Genomic DNA, 15,789 nt, shown 5'->3' with positions numbered 1-15,789 from the left:
CAATTTTCTGTATCTCAACCCTTTCTCTGGCAGCGAAGGGTTAGTTGTTAGTCATTGACATCATGTCTCCAACAGACACGAGGCTTCGTAGCCGCCACTGAGCCGTACAGCGGCTGCTCGGACATCACCAACCCCGAAGCGATAAGGGGGAGAATCGCTCTCATGCAGCGAGGTCAGTGTATGTTTGCTGAGAAGGCGCGGAACGTACAGAAATCGGGCGCAATCGGCGGCATTGTCATCGGTAAGCATTTTCCCAGTCTAGCTCTTGTACCGTCCTGATTATAATGTCGGTTTTGTCATGTTCCCATCGATGCTGTTGGGGGCAGTCAGTCATTTTCAGCCTGTGTCATCGGCATTTGTATTTTCTATTTATTGCTGCATGAAAAAGACAAGTCAATATATTACAGCCCATGTCTGATTCATATTTCTTAAAAAAAGGGTGTCTTTAGTAAAATACTGTGGGCAGGCGATGGTAGGTTGTATCCGCCTCGCCAAGGCAAGCGCCAAAGGCAGCCGACGTACCAGTGGTTATTTACTGTGTGTGTGTGTGTGTGTGTGTGTGTGTGTGTGTGTGTGTGTGTGTGTGTGTGTGTGTGTGTGTGTGTGTGTGTGTGTGTCGCACGCGCGAGAGAGACGTATATTTGTGTGTTTACAACGCTGATGTTTTTCTATTTATAAAATATAAATAATATAGCTTTAAATAAAGAAATGCCAGCCCCATTCCTAACAGTTTCATAATCCGGTAAGAGGATCGGCCTTACATTGATGAAGATCCTGCACTGCTAAAAATTTGGCAAAAATATACCAGTGACCTGTTTACATTTAGAACCTAAATCTGTGTGACAAAGGAGTCCTTTGGTTGCATCTTTTGATCAGAACATGATTCAAGCCGCCAACCTGGTCACGGTAACCTCCGTTTAGCAGGCACCTACCCTGACTATATGTCATTTCTTATTGTCCTATCACATACTTCACAAAGTTTAGTTCAAAGTGCCTTAAAGGGGTTAATTAAATGAAGCATATGCTTATGTGTGATTTAGTGCAGTTAAAAAGCTGACCAAAGCCAGTATCGGAGTTCCCTTATTGTAAAGGTAACCTGTGGGTGCAGAAGTACCCTGGTGTGAAATACTAATACTAACTTATCTCTCCTTTCTGTCAGCCATAAACACTCCCCTGCTCTTCAGTGGAGGGTGATATGTAGACTGACAATGAGAGCAATTAGCATAGAGTTATAATACTCCTAACAGGCTTAAATCATGTTTTGATCAAAAGATGCAACAAAATTACTCATTTGTTACAGACTTAGGTTCTCAATGTAAATGTCACTAGTATATTTTAGCCCAATTTGGTAGGAGTGCAGGATCTGATTTTTGTTTTGTGTACACACACACACACACACACACACACACACACACACACACACACACACACACACACACACACACACACACACACACACACACACACACACACACCTATACTTACTGGTTGTTGAATTTCTCTCCTAGATGACAATGACGGCAGCAGCAGTGACACTGCTCCTCTCTTCCAAATGGCTGGCGATGGGAAGAACACAGACGATATTACCATCCCTATGCTATTTCTCTTCAGCAAGGAAGGAAACCTCATACTGCACGCAATCCGCGAGTACCAGGAGGTGGAGGTGCTTCTGTCCGATAAAGCCAAAGATCGAGGTAAGGGCCAAGCAGTTACTGCTCCTACATGGGACCCTAATACTCCCATCACTGCGCCCAGGAACGTGACAGGCTCCTGTAAGCTGTCGCAGTCACTTGTCCTTTCTATCTAGTTTCAGCGCCCAACTTGAGAAATGATCAATGTAAGGAGCGCCTGACTTTGTTACTGCGGTCTTGTTGGTTCTGTTTAGATTTACACAAGATTGGGAGTTGTAATGGTCCTGGCATTTCTTTAAGGGAAAGGATTGATATGAGCTGGGCTGTAGGAGGATGTATGGTGTCGGACACACCAGCTATAGTCCAACAATGGGCTTCAAGTCCCAGTCTTGGCTGCTCGTAATTGTTTTACATTTTTTTTGCAGGTTTTGAGGCAGAGGGGATTAGGGATTCGAACCAGGGGTCCTTTAGAGCTGAACCTCTACCTTCTGCACCAGTGACACCGCCCCCGAATCACAAAATACTTAGCTGTAGGTGCTGATCTTCTCCTCTTAACCTGGGGAAACAAACGCCGTCCAATAAGGTGCAATGAATGACTTTGCCGGTTCCTATTGGATGACCGCTCGCGCCATCATCTGCACCTAAAACTGTATAGGGGTAGGGAACTTGGGGGAGTCCACGGATAGGGTCTGCTCAGGACGACCCCTGGTTTGAATCCCATTTTGGGTGCGATTTCTGCTTTAAACATATTTGCTATAGTCCTCAAAAAGGTGTGCTATGCCTACCATTGATTACAAGATCTTTTGCTCTATTTTGGTGGCGGGCTTTTTTTGAGGATCAGATTTGTGTGAGTGAGACTACGTGTATTTTCTGCGCCCGTAGCTCGTTCATTCATTTTCACAAGTGGTATTAAGCCAAAGCAGAACTGATCCAAGAAAACGTTATTCTCACGTGAGTGCGAATCCTACACTTCCCTTCTAGGATCTCCGCATCTCATGAGAAATAAGATGGACAAAACAAACGGCTCATAGTCATTCCCTTTCTAACCTGCAATATTAAAGTCAAAGGGAGTTCCCATGCGATTGTGGCTGATCGTCATTGTCACAGCTGATTGAATAACCCCCATGGTGTCTACTTGACAACTCCTTGTCTCTCATGCTAACCTCGGGCTAAGTAGGAGCAGTGGCTCAGTGCGTAAAGACACTGACTGGCACTGAGTTTGAATCGGAAACCTGGTTCAATTCCCGCTGTCTGCTCCTTGTGACCTTGGGCAAGTCACTTTATCTCCCTGTGCCCCAGCCACCAAAACATAGATTGTAAATTCCACGGGGCAGGGACCTGTGTCTGCAAAATGTCTCTGTAAAGTGCTATATAAAACCACGCCCCCTGTCGCCCTCCCTTGCAGGAATCGCGATAGCCACGGTGACGGCTGACATCAGCGGTCACATAGCCAGCTCTATAAGCACAGCCGTAGCTGGGTTCATTTGTTGACATTTATTTCTATATTTGTTCAGCACACACAACCTTACAGGCAAACATTTAGCTGCAAGTCATTTTCTAATTGGGATGCGGCTGCCATGAAATGTATTTTCTGTGGTTTTACATCAACTCCCATGTTGCTACACTATATGGGGGTATAGTATATGTTGCTATACTATATGGGGGTATTGTATATGTTGCTACACTATATGGGGGTATTGTATATGTTGCTACACCCTATGGGGATATAGTATATGTTGCTACACTCTATGGGGATATAGTATATGTTGCTACTCTATATGGGGGTATTGTATATGTTGCTACACTATATGGGGGTATTGTATATGTTGCTACACTCTATGGGGGTATTGTATATGTTGCTACACTCTATGGGGATATAGTATATGTTGCTACACTATATGGGGATATAGTAAATGTTGCTGCCCTATATGGGGATATAGTATATGTTGCTACATTATATGGGGATATAGTATATGTTGCTACACTCTATGGGGATATAGTATATGTTGCTACTCTATATGGGGGTATTGTATATGTTGCTACACTATATGGGGGTATTGTATATGTTGCTACACTCTATGGGGGTATTGTATATGTTGCTACACTCTATGGGGGTATTGTATATGTTGCTACACTATATTGGGGTATTGTATATGTTGCTACACTGTATTGGGGGTATTGTATATGTTGCTACACTATATGGGGGTATTGTATATGTTGCTACACTCTATGGGGGTATAGTATTTGTCGCTACACTGTATGGGGGTATTGTATGTGTCGCTACACTATATGGGGGTATTGTATATGTTTCTACACTATATGGGGGTATAGTATATGTTGCTACACTATATGGGGATATAGTATATGTTGCTACACTATATGGGGATATAGTATATGTTGCTACACTCTATGGGGATATTGTATATGTTGCTACACTATATGGGGATATAGTAAATGTTGCTACACTATATGGGGATATAGTATATGTTGCTACACTATGTGGGGATATAGTATATGTTGCTACACTCTATGTGGGTATTGTATATGTTGCTACACTCTATGGGGGTATAGTATATGTTGCTACACTCTATGGGGGTATAGTATTTGTCGCTACACTGTATGGGGGTATTGTATGTGTCGCTACACTGTATTTTGGTATTGTATATGTTGCTACACTATATGGGGGTATAGTATATGTTGCTACACTATATGGGGATATCGTATATGTTGCTACACTATATGGGGGTATTGTATATGTTGCTACACTATATGGGGATATAGTAAATGTTGCTACACTATATGGGGATATAGTATATGTTGCTACACTCTATGGGGGTATTGTATATGTTGCTACACTCTATGGGGGTATTGTATATGTTGCTACACTGTATTGGGGGTATTGTATATGTTGCTACACTATATGGGGGTATAGTATATGTTGCTACACTATATGGGGATATAGTATATGTTGCTACACTATATGGGGATATAGTATATGTTGCTACACTCTATGGGGGTATTGTATATGTTGCTACACTGTATTGGGGGTATTGTATATGTTGCTACACTATATGGGGATATAGTAAATGTTGCTACACTATATGGGGATATAGTATATGTTGCTACACTATATGGGGATATAGTATATGTTGCTACACTCTATGGGGGTATTGTATATGTTGCTACACTCTATGGGGGTATTGTATATGTTGCTACACCATATGGGGGTATTGTATATGTTGCTACACTCTATGGGGGTATTGTATATGTTGCTACACTCTATGGGGGTATTGTATATGTTGCTACACCATATGGGAGTATTGTATATGTTGCTACACTATTTGGGGGTGTTGTACGGGTAGTAATTAAAAAAAAAAAAGGGGTAACGAGTACCCAGCCAAAATGAATTGTTCTGCCCGGCCTGGTACCCGGTTGGCACGTACCTGCAGGGTGGCGGAAGACCGCAGCGACATCTATGAAGAGCAGCAGAAGTCTTGTGGCGTTGTCCGCATCAGAAGTGTCTTCAGCCGTCTATCCAATAGGAACGCTCCTGCTCCGGTAACACGGTTCCCCGGCTCGCAAGGTTCCCCGGCTCGCACGGTTCCCCGGCTCGCACGGTTCCCCGGCTCGCACGGTTCCCCGGCTCGCACGGTTCCCCGGCTCGCACGGTTCCCCGGCTCGCACGGTTCCCCGGCTCGCACGGTTCCCCGGCTCGCACGGTTCCCCGGCTCGCACGGTTCCCCGGCTCGCACGGTTCCCCGGCTCGCACGGTTCCCCGGCTCGCACGGTTCCCCGGCTCGCACGGTTCCCCGGCTCGCACGGTTCCCCGGCTCGCACGGTTCCCCGGCTCACACTGCTACCTGCTGCTGTGTAATGGATTCCTGCTGCTCCAACGCCGGCTGAACACACCCTCCTGATGCTGACACCGTCACAGGATCCCTGCTGCTCTTCCTAGATGTCTCCCGTCGCTGGCTGCAGGTAAGTGATGTGATGTATTTTCAGCTACTCTGACATTACTCGGGCCCACTTCTCCGTTGCCGGGTCCGGGTAATTTCCGGGTAGCTGAAAAAGAGCCGGGTACCGGGTAATTCCGGGTACTCGGTACATCACTAGTTGCTACTCTACATGGGAGTATTAGCCGTGATGAACGTCTCCATAAGTAAACACGGAGTGAGGCCAACACCAGCTATTCCTGAAACGTGGCATGCTCGAGCATGTGACACCGCGTGTGTGCATGGGACTATTAAACCAGTCCCGTGCGGGAATGCTTAGGGACTGCCTTCTGTAAGTCGCTTGTCTTAAAATTCATTTGGAAATAATTAAATACCCCCCTCACTCTGTGGTTCACATTGCATTGTATTGAAAGCTGATTGCATTGACTAATTATTGTACTGTGTAAAATTGATGAATTTAAATACTATTTTTTCCCCCTTTTTTGTGCTGCATCTGGAATTTCAGCAACCATTTTTAAAGGTAAAATAGTCCCAAACTACATTCTTAATAGCAGTAAGTATTTTTTACGCCTGACACAATGTTGCATAGTAAATCAGACTTGATTAAAAAAAAAATGTGTGGAGAATATCAATTTAATTAATCTGAGATTAGTTTGTCGTTGGTAAGTTTGTTTAACAGATTTGTTTCTTATAAATCTACTTAACTAGCTCTGAGTTTTACATGTAATTGAATGTTTTTTCTTGAATTATAAAATTCACACACGTGCAGAACATTGTCCCTCTGACAGCCAAGAACAATTAATTGTGTGTACTACAATATTTTGTTTGTATATTTTCCCATCGGCCCTGGTCTCCCCACTGCAGCATGAAGCCACCCCAATGATTTCCCACAAACTCCGGTTACTGCCTCTTCTCCTTGTCGCTCCAACATCATTTCTTTTTTTATTTAATCCCCCCCATCTTACTTTTGTTCGTCGTCTTCGCCCATGTGTTAATGTCATAGACTTGTTTGGTTTCGAAACCATTCATTCTTTTTCCTGTCTCCTCGGCAATACCCAGCATGCATCTCTTCATACTTCTTTGCATTGTCTAAAGCTTCTGAATTAACTTGGCACTTAGGATCCACGTTTCACATTCATAAGTGAACACGGGCATACACTGATCTAAAACGTTCTTATTCACACAAGTGAAAGGTTCCCTTGAAATATTGTCTTGTTTCTTCCAAAAGCCCCAATCCCATCTTCATTCTTCTGTGGATTTCATTCAAGAGGTTACCATTCGTTGTTATTTTCTGACCAAAGTAGACCTAGTCTTCCACTTCTAGTTGTATTGAATTTATTTCAATCTTTGCAGACTCCACACATTTGTTGAACTTTCCGTTGGTGTCGCTGAGATGCATACGGAGGCCCACACTCTTACTTGCTTCGAGTTCTCCAATTTGTTGCTGGAGGTCTTCTGTACTTGTGGCAAAGAATAAGTAATCTCCCAATTGTGGATGACTCAAATATTCCCAGCTGAGTTGGATTCCTTTTTTCCCCCCAATCTAATGACTTGGACCCTTCTTGAAGTGTTGCAATGAAACACATTGGTGACATGGTGTCTCCCTTCCTCTCTCCCTGGCTGATACTTATTTTGTCTGTATCGTCATTTAATCTAATAGTTGATGTGGCGTTCTCATAAATTGTTCTCTAATATCAATGTAAGTTTCAACATTTTGTCTTAAAGCATCCATGACCGCTGAGGTGTAGACAGAATCAAATGCTTTTTTGTAATTTACAAATCATAAGTGCAGTGGTAGATGGTATTATTTCAGGAAATTGCTTCTTGTACTTCTTGGATGTGATCGGTTGTGTGGTATCCACGTTGAAATCCCACTAGTTCTCTAGGCTGGGAGAAGTCCAGCTTCTGTTGGAGCCGGTTAGTGAGTCTTCGGAAAAATCCTGTAAGTGATTGGAAGTAGACTGGTTGGTAGTTGTTGATGTCCGTCTCTCCTTTCTTGTGGATGAGGATAATTATGGCATTACTCCTTTATTCTTGACGTTTCCTGTTCTCCAAGCTGTATGTAAAGAGTTTTGCAAGGATTTTCTCTTCTTCTTCCCAAGCTTCTTTCAAGATTTCAGTTGTAATTCCATCTTTCCTGGGAGCTTTCCCATTCTTCATGGATTTAATTGCTTTGCCACTTGCTTTGGAAGGACGCAGGGTTACATCATTGGTGGTTTCTTCTCGCTTGTCCTCTGCTGGATTATGCCCTGTGTTATGTGTTCGCATACAATTTCAGCTCTATGATAATTGCACTGTCTTTTATGGTTGATCCACCGTCTTGTTTGAGTGCAATGATTTACTTCTTTCCAACCACAAGTGGTTGCTTTGTTTTCTTTAAGCTTATGTTCTATAGTCTTCCTCGCCATATCCGTTCACATACGTTTGATCTGTTTTCACATTCACTGATTCACTTATGTATTTGTTGCGATGTATTTTAGTGATGTAGTAAATGTTAAGTGGTAATAGCTTTAGCTGTGCACCACAAATGTACTACTTTTGAAGATCCTTTGCCTCCGACAAGAGGTCAATCAGCCACAACCTATCAATAGAAAAATTAGTGTACAAAAAGCGCCACTACCACCAAAAATTAAACTAAGAATAATAAATGAATAAATAATACAACAATAGTGCATGAAGTCCAATAGTAGAGTCCTGTGATACTGTCCAAAAAGCATCCTAAAAAGTCCACTGGGTGTCTAATGTCCAGTATGAAATGCAAAACATAAACAGACCTCTCTGGCGCTGAGGAATAGAATAGCACGATGGAGCTAAGATGGTGAATGCTTGGATCTTAGGAATGACGTACCTCAGGAAAAGGAGACAAAAATAACATACACACTACTATAGTGCATTACCTGGGATACAATTGTGATAAGCGAGGTGAATAAAGGCAAAGGATTTAATAGTATTAAAAAGGGGTAAAAAATAGTAAACAGTATACATGTGAACACACACACACACACACACACACACTGTGTTCACAATGATGATGACATTGGGTGATGATCTAAATGACCGATGTCACACCCTCCTCCGCCGTGGGTAAAAATTGGAAACCTACTCACATCAAGTGGCTAGGTCTCAAGCCTCAATGTGGACAATCTCACAACGCAGATTGGACTTCTTCCGTCTGTGGGTGGTGTTCTCTGTCACAGGATTGTGGCACAGCAGGGACACCGTAGTGGAAGTACAGCGTGTGACGTCATCCGGAGCAGCGGAGTGGTAGCCGACTCGGAGGAGTTGGCGCCTTGAAGCTGACACGGTGACAGAGAACACCATCCACAGACGGGGGAAGTCCAATATACTTCTAGTACTTTAATACCTGCATTCCTCACGTCTAAGTCACAGTAACCTGCCAGTGCAAACACGTTCTATTTGTATTATAATGTAATTGTTCTGAAGGAAGGGAATGACCTGGGATAAACTGCAGCGCACCCTATGCTGAACTCTCAAGCCTCACAGTACACCTCCCAGTACTCGTAGTCGCCTCTTTCTTGATTGGGTAAGACTTTGTGCCGTAAAGTGTACGATACAAGAACTAATGGCGGGGACATGTTTAATGTTTTATATATGTGGGGGGGGGAGGGGGCGGGGGGTTGATGGTTCTCAAAATCTGGCACCTAGAAGTATTTTTACATCATTAAAAAAATTAAAAGTTTGTAAATGTGGTGAGCTGAGACTTGCGAGGGAGTTTAACAGTATGTTTGTAGCATTATATTGTATGCATAAATGACCATTACTGGGACATCTACTGATGCCTACATTGAGGTTTTCTCTTTCTGTGACCCAGATTTAGAAGGTGAAAGTGGAGAACAGAGACCAGTGGAAAACGACTCGCAGAAACAGGTTCCAGAAGAAGCTTCCATGCCTCAGGACCACTGTGTGAGCAAACAAGACTCTAAGGACGAAGCTTCTGTGATTTCTCAACCAGAGTTGGACAGTTCCGCCAACAGTGATAATTCCCCTCTGCCCAAGGAGGACCTCTCATCAGAAAGTAGTAAGACCAACGCTGAAGACCTGAAGAACTCTGGTGACGATCTTCAGGTCCATTCAGGAAGTTCAGACGATCCCAGGAACAAGGAGAAATGGGACAACAAAGTTCAGCCAATAGAGTCGATATTGGCAGATTGGCAAGAAGACATTGAAGCGTTCGAAATAATGGAAAAGGATGAACTATGACCAAAAAAACCCCACACTTTTCCAGAAACATTAAACTTCTCTACGACGTGGAAGGCGTTGGAATCCCTTCTCCCAGGGCTTGTACTGTGTGGTGAACAGCAAGTGTGAAGGACAATACTTGGCAATCTATTCTCTGTAGATTTATAATGGGTCCACAATATCTTAAGGCATGTCTGTTTTATATGTTGTAAACGATCCATTGACTGACTGTCAGATGTTTATAGATTGATGGGACAGATCTAAATTCTATTTTTTATGTCGATCTGTCAAAGGGCTTTGTCAAAGTAAGGAGATAAATCCAGTTAATGTTTTTGGAAAAATCCTCATTGACCTTCACTACATCTGAGAAGGGTGTAAAACATTATTTATTGAATAGTTTTAAAGATAATTCTGTGTACAAGAAATTACTAGAATGTCGTCTGCTTAACTCTGCCTCTAGATTTTTCAAATTGGATTTGGAAAGGAACGAGCTTTTCTTGTCGAATGTTTATCACTAAACTGAAGTTTCTTGCAAGTTCCAACATTTTCCTCTGTGTTCAAAGTATCCGGTTTAGTTTTTCTATCATGAAACATTTTTCTGAAAACATGGAAGTAGTTTTTGGGGCAAAACATTTTTTGTTTTTAATAGCATTTCTGCAATTCTTCACAATCCTCTGACGTTAACCAGTTTGAGTACATAACAGAACATCCGTACCCATACACACGCAGCTGTGTGTAGTATAAACGTTTGTTTCATTTGCCATTGTCATGTAATAAGCCATATTTTACAGATCTTTAATACTTGAATTAACACCATGGGTTGCAACTTGGACACACTTGTGAAAAGAAAATGGAAAATATTTAAAAAGGTATTAATCCTAATCGAGCACACCATTTAAAACTGCAGTACCCCCTGGAAGAGAAAATAGATGAAGTTGGACTTGGCAACCGTTTAAAATGTATTTTATTGGGATTCAAAGGTCTGGTTGCCGTATAAGTCTTGGAGAATGTAGATTGGTCGTAGGTTGTAGTACCCAAGTTCTAGGTATCACAACCTACAATTAATTAATTTTTCCTTATTGTATCGGTCCTAACTGTGTACAAAATGTTTGTCTATTGTAGGTGTACGAGTTGAGCTTATCTTGATGACCTGCTGTGAATAATTAAAAAGGAAATTTGCAGCACTGCCCGTACTTTGCTCCATAGTTAATTGTTTAGACATGCTTGGAGAGCCACAGTTGCTAAACCATGCCACAAGGAAAATAACACAAGTCACAAAGTATTAAGCGTTAATGTAGCAGAAGATATGGTGAAGAGGTGAAAATGAAGACTTTATTAAGTATCGTGAACAACTAAATAAGCAGGGTGTCTGCATCTTTAATGAACAAAGCTAATGGGAAATGATTAGGTTATTCTGGTAGTGAGGAGTCGTCATAATATGTTTGAGAATCCCCCTAAACTGTACATCATTACATCATATTAAACCCTTAAATGTATGTTAACAAAACCGGGTCTTCCTAGACCAAAAGGAATTGGTGACAGTGAGGTAATCATTTTTACTCCTATGGTATTTGTATTCCTGTACCCTGCAGTTCCTAGCACATGTACATACTCAGCCCAATCTGTCCCTAGAAAAGAAACAAGTGCCCATGACGTATCCGGAACATCACAAGGGTCTCTGACGTGCGGGGCACATGATGTTCTAGGTATGTCATTAAGGCATTTTGAAGGTTGAAGTAAGCAAAGGGAATACATTCTTAGTTTAGGGCAGAGGTGGCCAACTCCAGTCCTCAAGGAACACCAACAGGTCAGGTTTTCAGGATATCTCTGCTTCAGCAGAGGTGGCTGTCGGCTTACACCACCTGTGCTGAAGCTGGGGTATCCTGAAAATCTGACCTGTTGGTGGCCCTTGAGGACTGGAGTTGCCCACTCCTGGTTTGGGTAACCATATTTGTAGTTTCTAAACCAGTCAGACATACCTTGACTTAAAAAGGTAAATTTGAGTCCTACAATAAAACCTTTCTAATTCCTCGACCATTATTAATGATCGTCGTTTCAAATTAAGGCTTTGAAAATGTGAGTAATAAAGGGAAAATGTTGCAGCCAAAGAAAAATATTAGTTATTCATAGCAAATGCTCAATGGGGGGTATGACTGAGACTAAAAGATTATATTTTATTACAGCCCTTTATTTAAGAGTCCTGAAAAAACGAGGCTGTAACTTGAATCGTTTTGCCGTCTGAGGGTTCGTAAGAAATTGACTTTTCTCTTGTGACCAAAGATGGAAGCTGCCACCAGCGCGATGAGCATTGGGGCGATGGGGAGTTGTACGTTTCACAGCTTTTACAAGAAATAGATACCCCGATTTTTTTATTTTATTTGTTTGCATTGACCGATTGCCGCATTGTATAAAATGAGCCATTGAGACCATTATAATGCGCACTAGGAAACTGACGTCTTCATTTCCACGATCCGATCACTGCGGCGTCACCCCTGCCCCCGGCGGACTCGTGCACCATCCGTTCCAGACAGTGGCGCAGACAAGCTCTAGAACCCACCGTTTCCCTGCATGCGCACCATTCCAAGCAAAAACAGTACAAACATGGCAATATTTCAATCGGCGTGCTTTATTTTGCACAGGATCCTGCTTGTTTGCAGCCAGAAATATTTTATCCACAGTAACGCTTTGGTTTCTTGTAGAAAGTGTTGCATTGTTTTCTGTTTAACCGCTAATACAATGACGTTTGTCACTGCCATGAATGGCAAATCTGTAGCGACGTCGCCTTCCGACGTGTACAGGGAACTGTGAAAATCTTTCCTACGCTAATGCAAATCCTTACCTCGGTCCGCGTGTTTGACTTTAAGGGGTTCGTTGGAGTATGTGAATACAGAAATAGTTTAAGTACTGTAAATATAACAAATTCCATTTTTTCCATTTGCTTCAGTTGATCTAGCACAGGTGAGGGCAACTCCAGTCCTCCAGGGGCCACCAACAGGCCAGGTTTTCAGGATATTCTTGCTTCAGCATAGGTGGCTCAGTCGAAGACTGCACCACCTGTGCGGAAGCAGGGATATCCTGAAAACCGGACCTGTTGGTGGCCCTTCAGCACTGGAGTTGCCCTCACCTGATATAACGGCTACTTATTTAATGTGTGAGCCAGCAAAATATGTTTAATAATGACGGGGTCTTACAATCTACCTCATTTGGTTAATGTAACCCTTTCACTGCCACTTTGGAAGGGATAATGATAAATAGTTATACGTTTCACAATGGATGTACTCTGCCTGTTTACATTGTACTGTTCGATAAATGCATTTTCTGAAAAATTGTATTGCATTAAAAAAAGATGATAGATATAATTCAGCGTTCTAAAACATTTTGATGTTTTTATTTAATCAAACCGGGGTATATTTGTACCCTTTATTTTATGCATTCAGTAGTAATCGGTAAATATCTGATCTTGTAATGGTTTTAGAATTTTTACTCTCGAATTTTCTCATGTATTTGTTTTTAGCTTAAAAGTATATTCTGTAATCGAAGGCGTCCCATGTAAGATCCTAAAACGTCGGTAAAGGGTGCGGAAAGAGGACTCCGTGTGTTTCCCCCAAGCCAGTTCCACTCACCCTATTGTCATACAGTGGTTAAACGACAGAAAAGGATTCTGGGTAATGACATGCAAATGAGCGTGTTGCTTTTTAGCTTCTAGTTCATTTTAAACATGGATTTGTTTACGTGCTGCATAATAGAACTTTTACAGCCGAAGCCTGAGTTAATGGGGTGCAGAACCAGAAAACACATTTAACGAACGCTATTGACATGGTCATAGCAGGTAAACACTAATCTAATGTTGTCATTTCACTGTGGCGCTTGGAAACCTTGGTTTGCTGAACATGCATCATCGATCATGCATCGCAATTGTTCCACTCCTTTTTATTCTCTTTATCAAATTGCCATTAAGATAACCACAGTTTCTTACACATGTCTTACATTACAGTTGTGATTTTATAGAAGGAACTTGTTCTTCAGTGGATATAACCTTCAACGAAACATTCAAACCTTCCAGAGCTAAAGGCTTCAGCGAGACCCAGCTGTCTCGCTCCAAAGGTTGTTTACACAAATTTTGTGCGAAAGACTCACTCGGAACAGCCGCCCTGCACATTGTACGTTGAGAATTTCTAAAGCGGTTTTTACTAGCCTAATTTATATTTTTTTAAAACGTATGCAATGTCTGGTAAACGTGCAGTGATACCGCACTACCAATGTTGGATTCTGTTGTGTACTGTAAAAGTCTGGGTTGAAAGTGTATATAATCCTTGTGTATATATAATTGTGTATTTGACATGATTGTAAAGATTTAATAAACGCTGTAAATATTCTGAATTGAAGTCCTTTTATTTCCTGCTACCTGTACAGGCATACCCCAGTTTAAGGACACTCACTTTAAGTACACTCGCGAGTAAGGACATATCACCCAATAGGCAAACGGCAGCTCACGCATGCGCCTGTCAGCATGTTCTGAACAGCAATACCGGCTCCATACTTATACCAAAGCTGTAAGCAAGCGGGGAGACTATAGAGCCTGTTACAAATTCATTATTTACATCAGTTATGCACGTATATGACGATTTAGGTTAACACAGATTCCTAACAAGCTCAAACTCCCACACCCACCACAAAGTGAATATATATTTATGTCAACCAGAGAGCTACTGAGTGTGGCAATTGTATATAACAAGAGACAGGGGGTGCCCAATGCTGCATCCAATTGACAAAACATATAAAGTAAAATACTTCAATAATAATAATTGGTTATTTAGTTAACCCTTTGGCCAAAGGCGTCATAAGCCTGCATACCAACGTCAAGGTATAACCAAAATAATGCAGGTCCTACACTACACTGTGAACCCTTCCTTTTACCTCTGTGAGAGGGGAACTATTTTGATCTGGTTTGAAACTGATTGGCCGGCCAATTCAGTTGAACAGCAATTCTACTTGTTACCAAGTAGAACAAAAATAAACCAGTCAAACAAAAATTAAATGAACCCAACAAGTGCACTGATGAAGTGCACTTAAAACAGAAGGGTTAAATCTGAAGAACCCTGATTGGTGGATACCGAGCAAAGCACCCCGCCTAACGCCCACTGGGAGGCAAACTCTGAAACCGTCCCAGTAGACTCGGCGTACGAGTACTCTGCCCGAATACGGGAGTGCACCAGCGCCCGGAACATGACCACGATGTTTGTCGGGACCCCCCCCTCCAAACACTGCTTCCTGGTTTTACAAATGGCTACCTTAGCCAATGCCAGGAGCAGGTTGACCAGGAGATCCCTAGGCTTATTGTCCCGGGACACTGGGCACCCAAAAATAAAAAGATGAGGTGAGAAGTGCAACCAGAACAGCAGGAGCAAGCTCCTCAAGAAGGAAAAGAGGGGCTGCAGTCTGGCACAACTCGAATAAATGTGATATACGGACTCCCGCTCGCCACAGAAGGGACAGGTGGCAGGGGAGTCCGTGAAGTGTGCCAAATACTCTCCTGTGCTCAGTGCTCCGTGGAGGACTCTCCAACTCAAATCCCCGGCGGGACGGGGAACCAAAGATGAATAGAGTTCCCTCCACCGGGGTCTCTCATCCTCATTCGCTGGGAATACCCGCCTCCAGACGGTGTCTGGGCGGGTGACAAGGGCGAGGTAATGCACTATATGGAGCACCAGAGAATACAGGACTTTCCTCGGCATGCCGCGGAAACATGCCGGGGACATTTCCCCCAACTTGCTGAGGTTGGGGGAGAGAAGAGCCCGAGGGGGTTGCCGTGACCTTGGTTCCACGCAAAGATCCGGAGAGCCGAAGTTGATAGGATGACAAGGCCCTCCGGTCTGCAATACCCTCTCAATGAAGGTGCGGGAGTCGGGGTGTATGGCATCTTTAATCTCCTGGATCAAACGACGAGGGACGCGGGCAGAACGCAGATCCATACGGGGCGCGAGCACCTCTGCCCCTACCCAATC

The 15,789-nt window shown here is 42.8% G+C and overlaps 1 protein-coding gene across 3 annotated transcripts in view; it reads left to right on the top strand.

The window, feature by feature from the left end:
* The window catches only part of EDEM3 (ER degradation enhancing alpha-mannosidase like protein 3), a 61,998-nt gene extending 47,834 nt beyond the window's left edge, over positions 1-14,164 (top strand). For 2 of the 3 annotated variants that reach the window (XM_075616911.1, XM_075616910.1), the window contains 4 exons: positions 76-241; positions 1,509-1,694; positions 6,090-6,137; positions 9,417-14,164. In XM_075616911.1, coding sequence (XP_075473026.1) covers positions 76-241; positions 1,509-1,694; positions 6,090-6,137; positions 9,417-9,805 — 789 coding nt within the window. In that variant the 3' untranslated portion in view covers positions 9,806-14,164. The remainder of the gene's footprint in view (positions 1-75; positions 242-1,508; positions 1,695-6,089; positions 6,138-9,416) is intronic. The other variant, XM_075616912.1, reaches the window with a different exon arrangement.
* Positions 14,165-15,789: the final 1,625 nt, after the last annotated feature.

The sequence above is a fragment of the Ascaphus truei genome, chromosome 10 (genome assembly GCF_040206685.1).
Source record: "Ascaphus truei isolate aAscTru1 chromosome 10, aAscTru1.hap1, whole genome shotgun sequence".
Classification (NCBI taxonomy): domain Eukaryota; kingdom Metazoa; phylum Chordata; class Amphibia; order Anura; family Ascaphidae; genus Ascaphus; species Ascaphus truei.
Note: the sequence above shows the minus strand (reverse complement) of the source record. Positions and strands in the feature narration are given on the sequence as shown.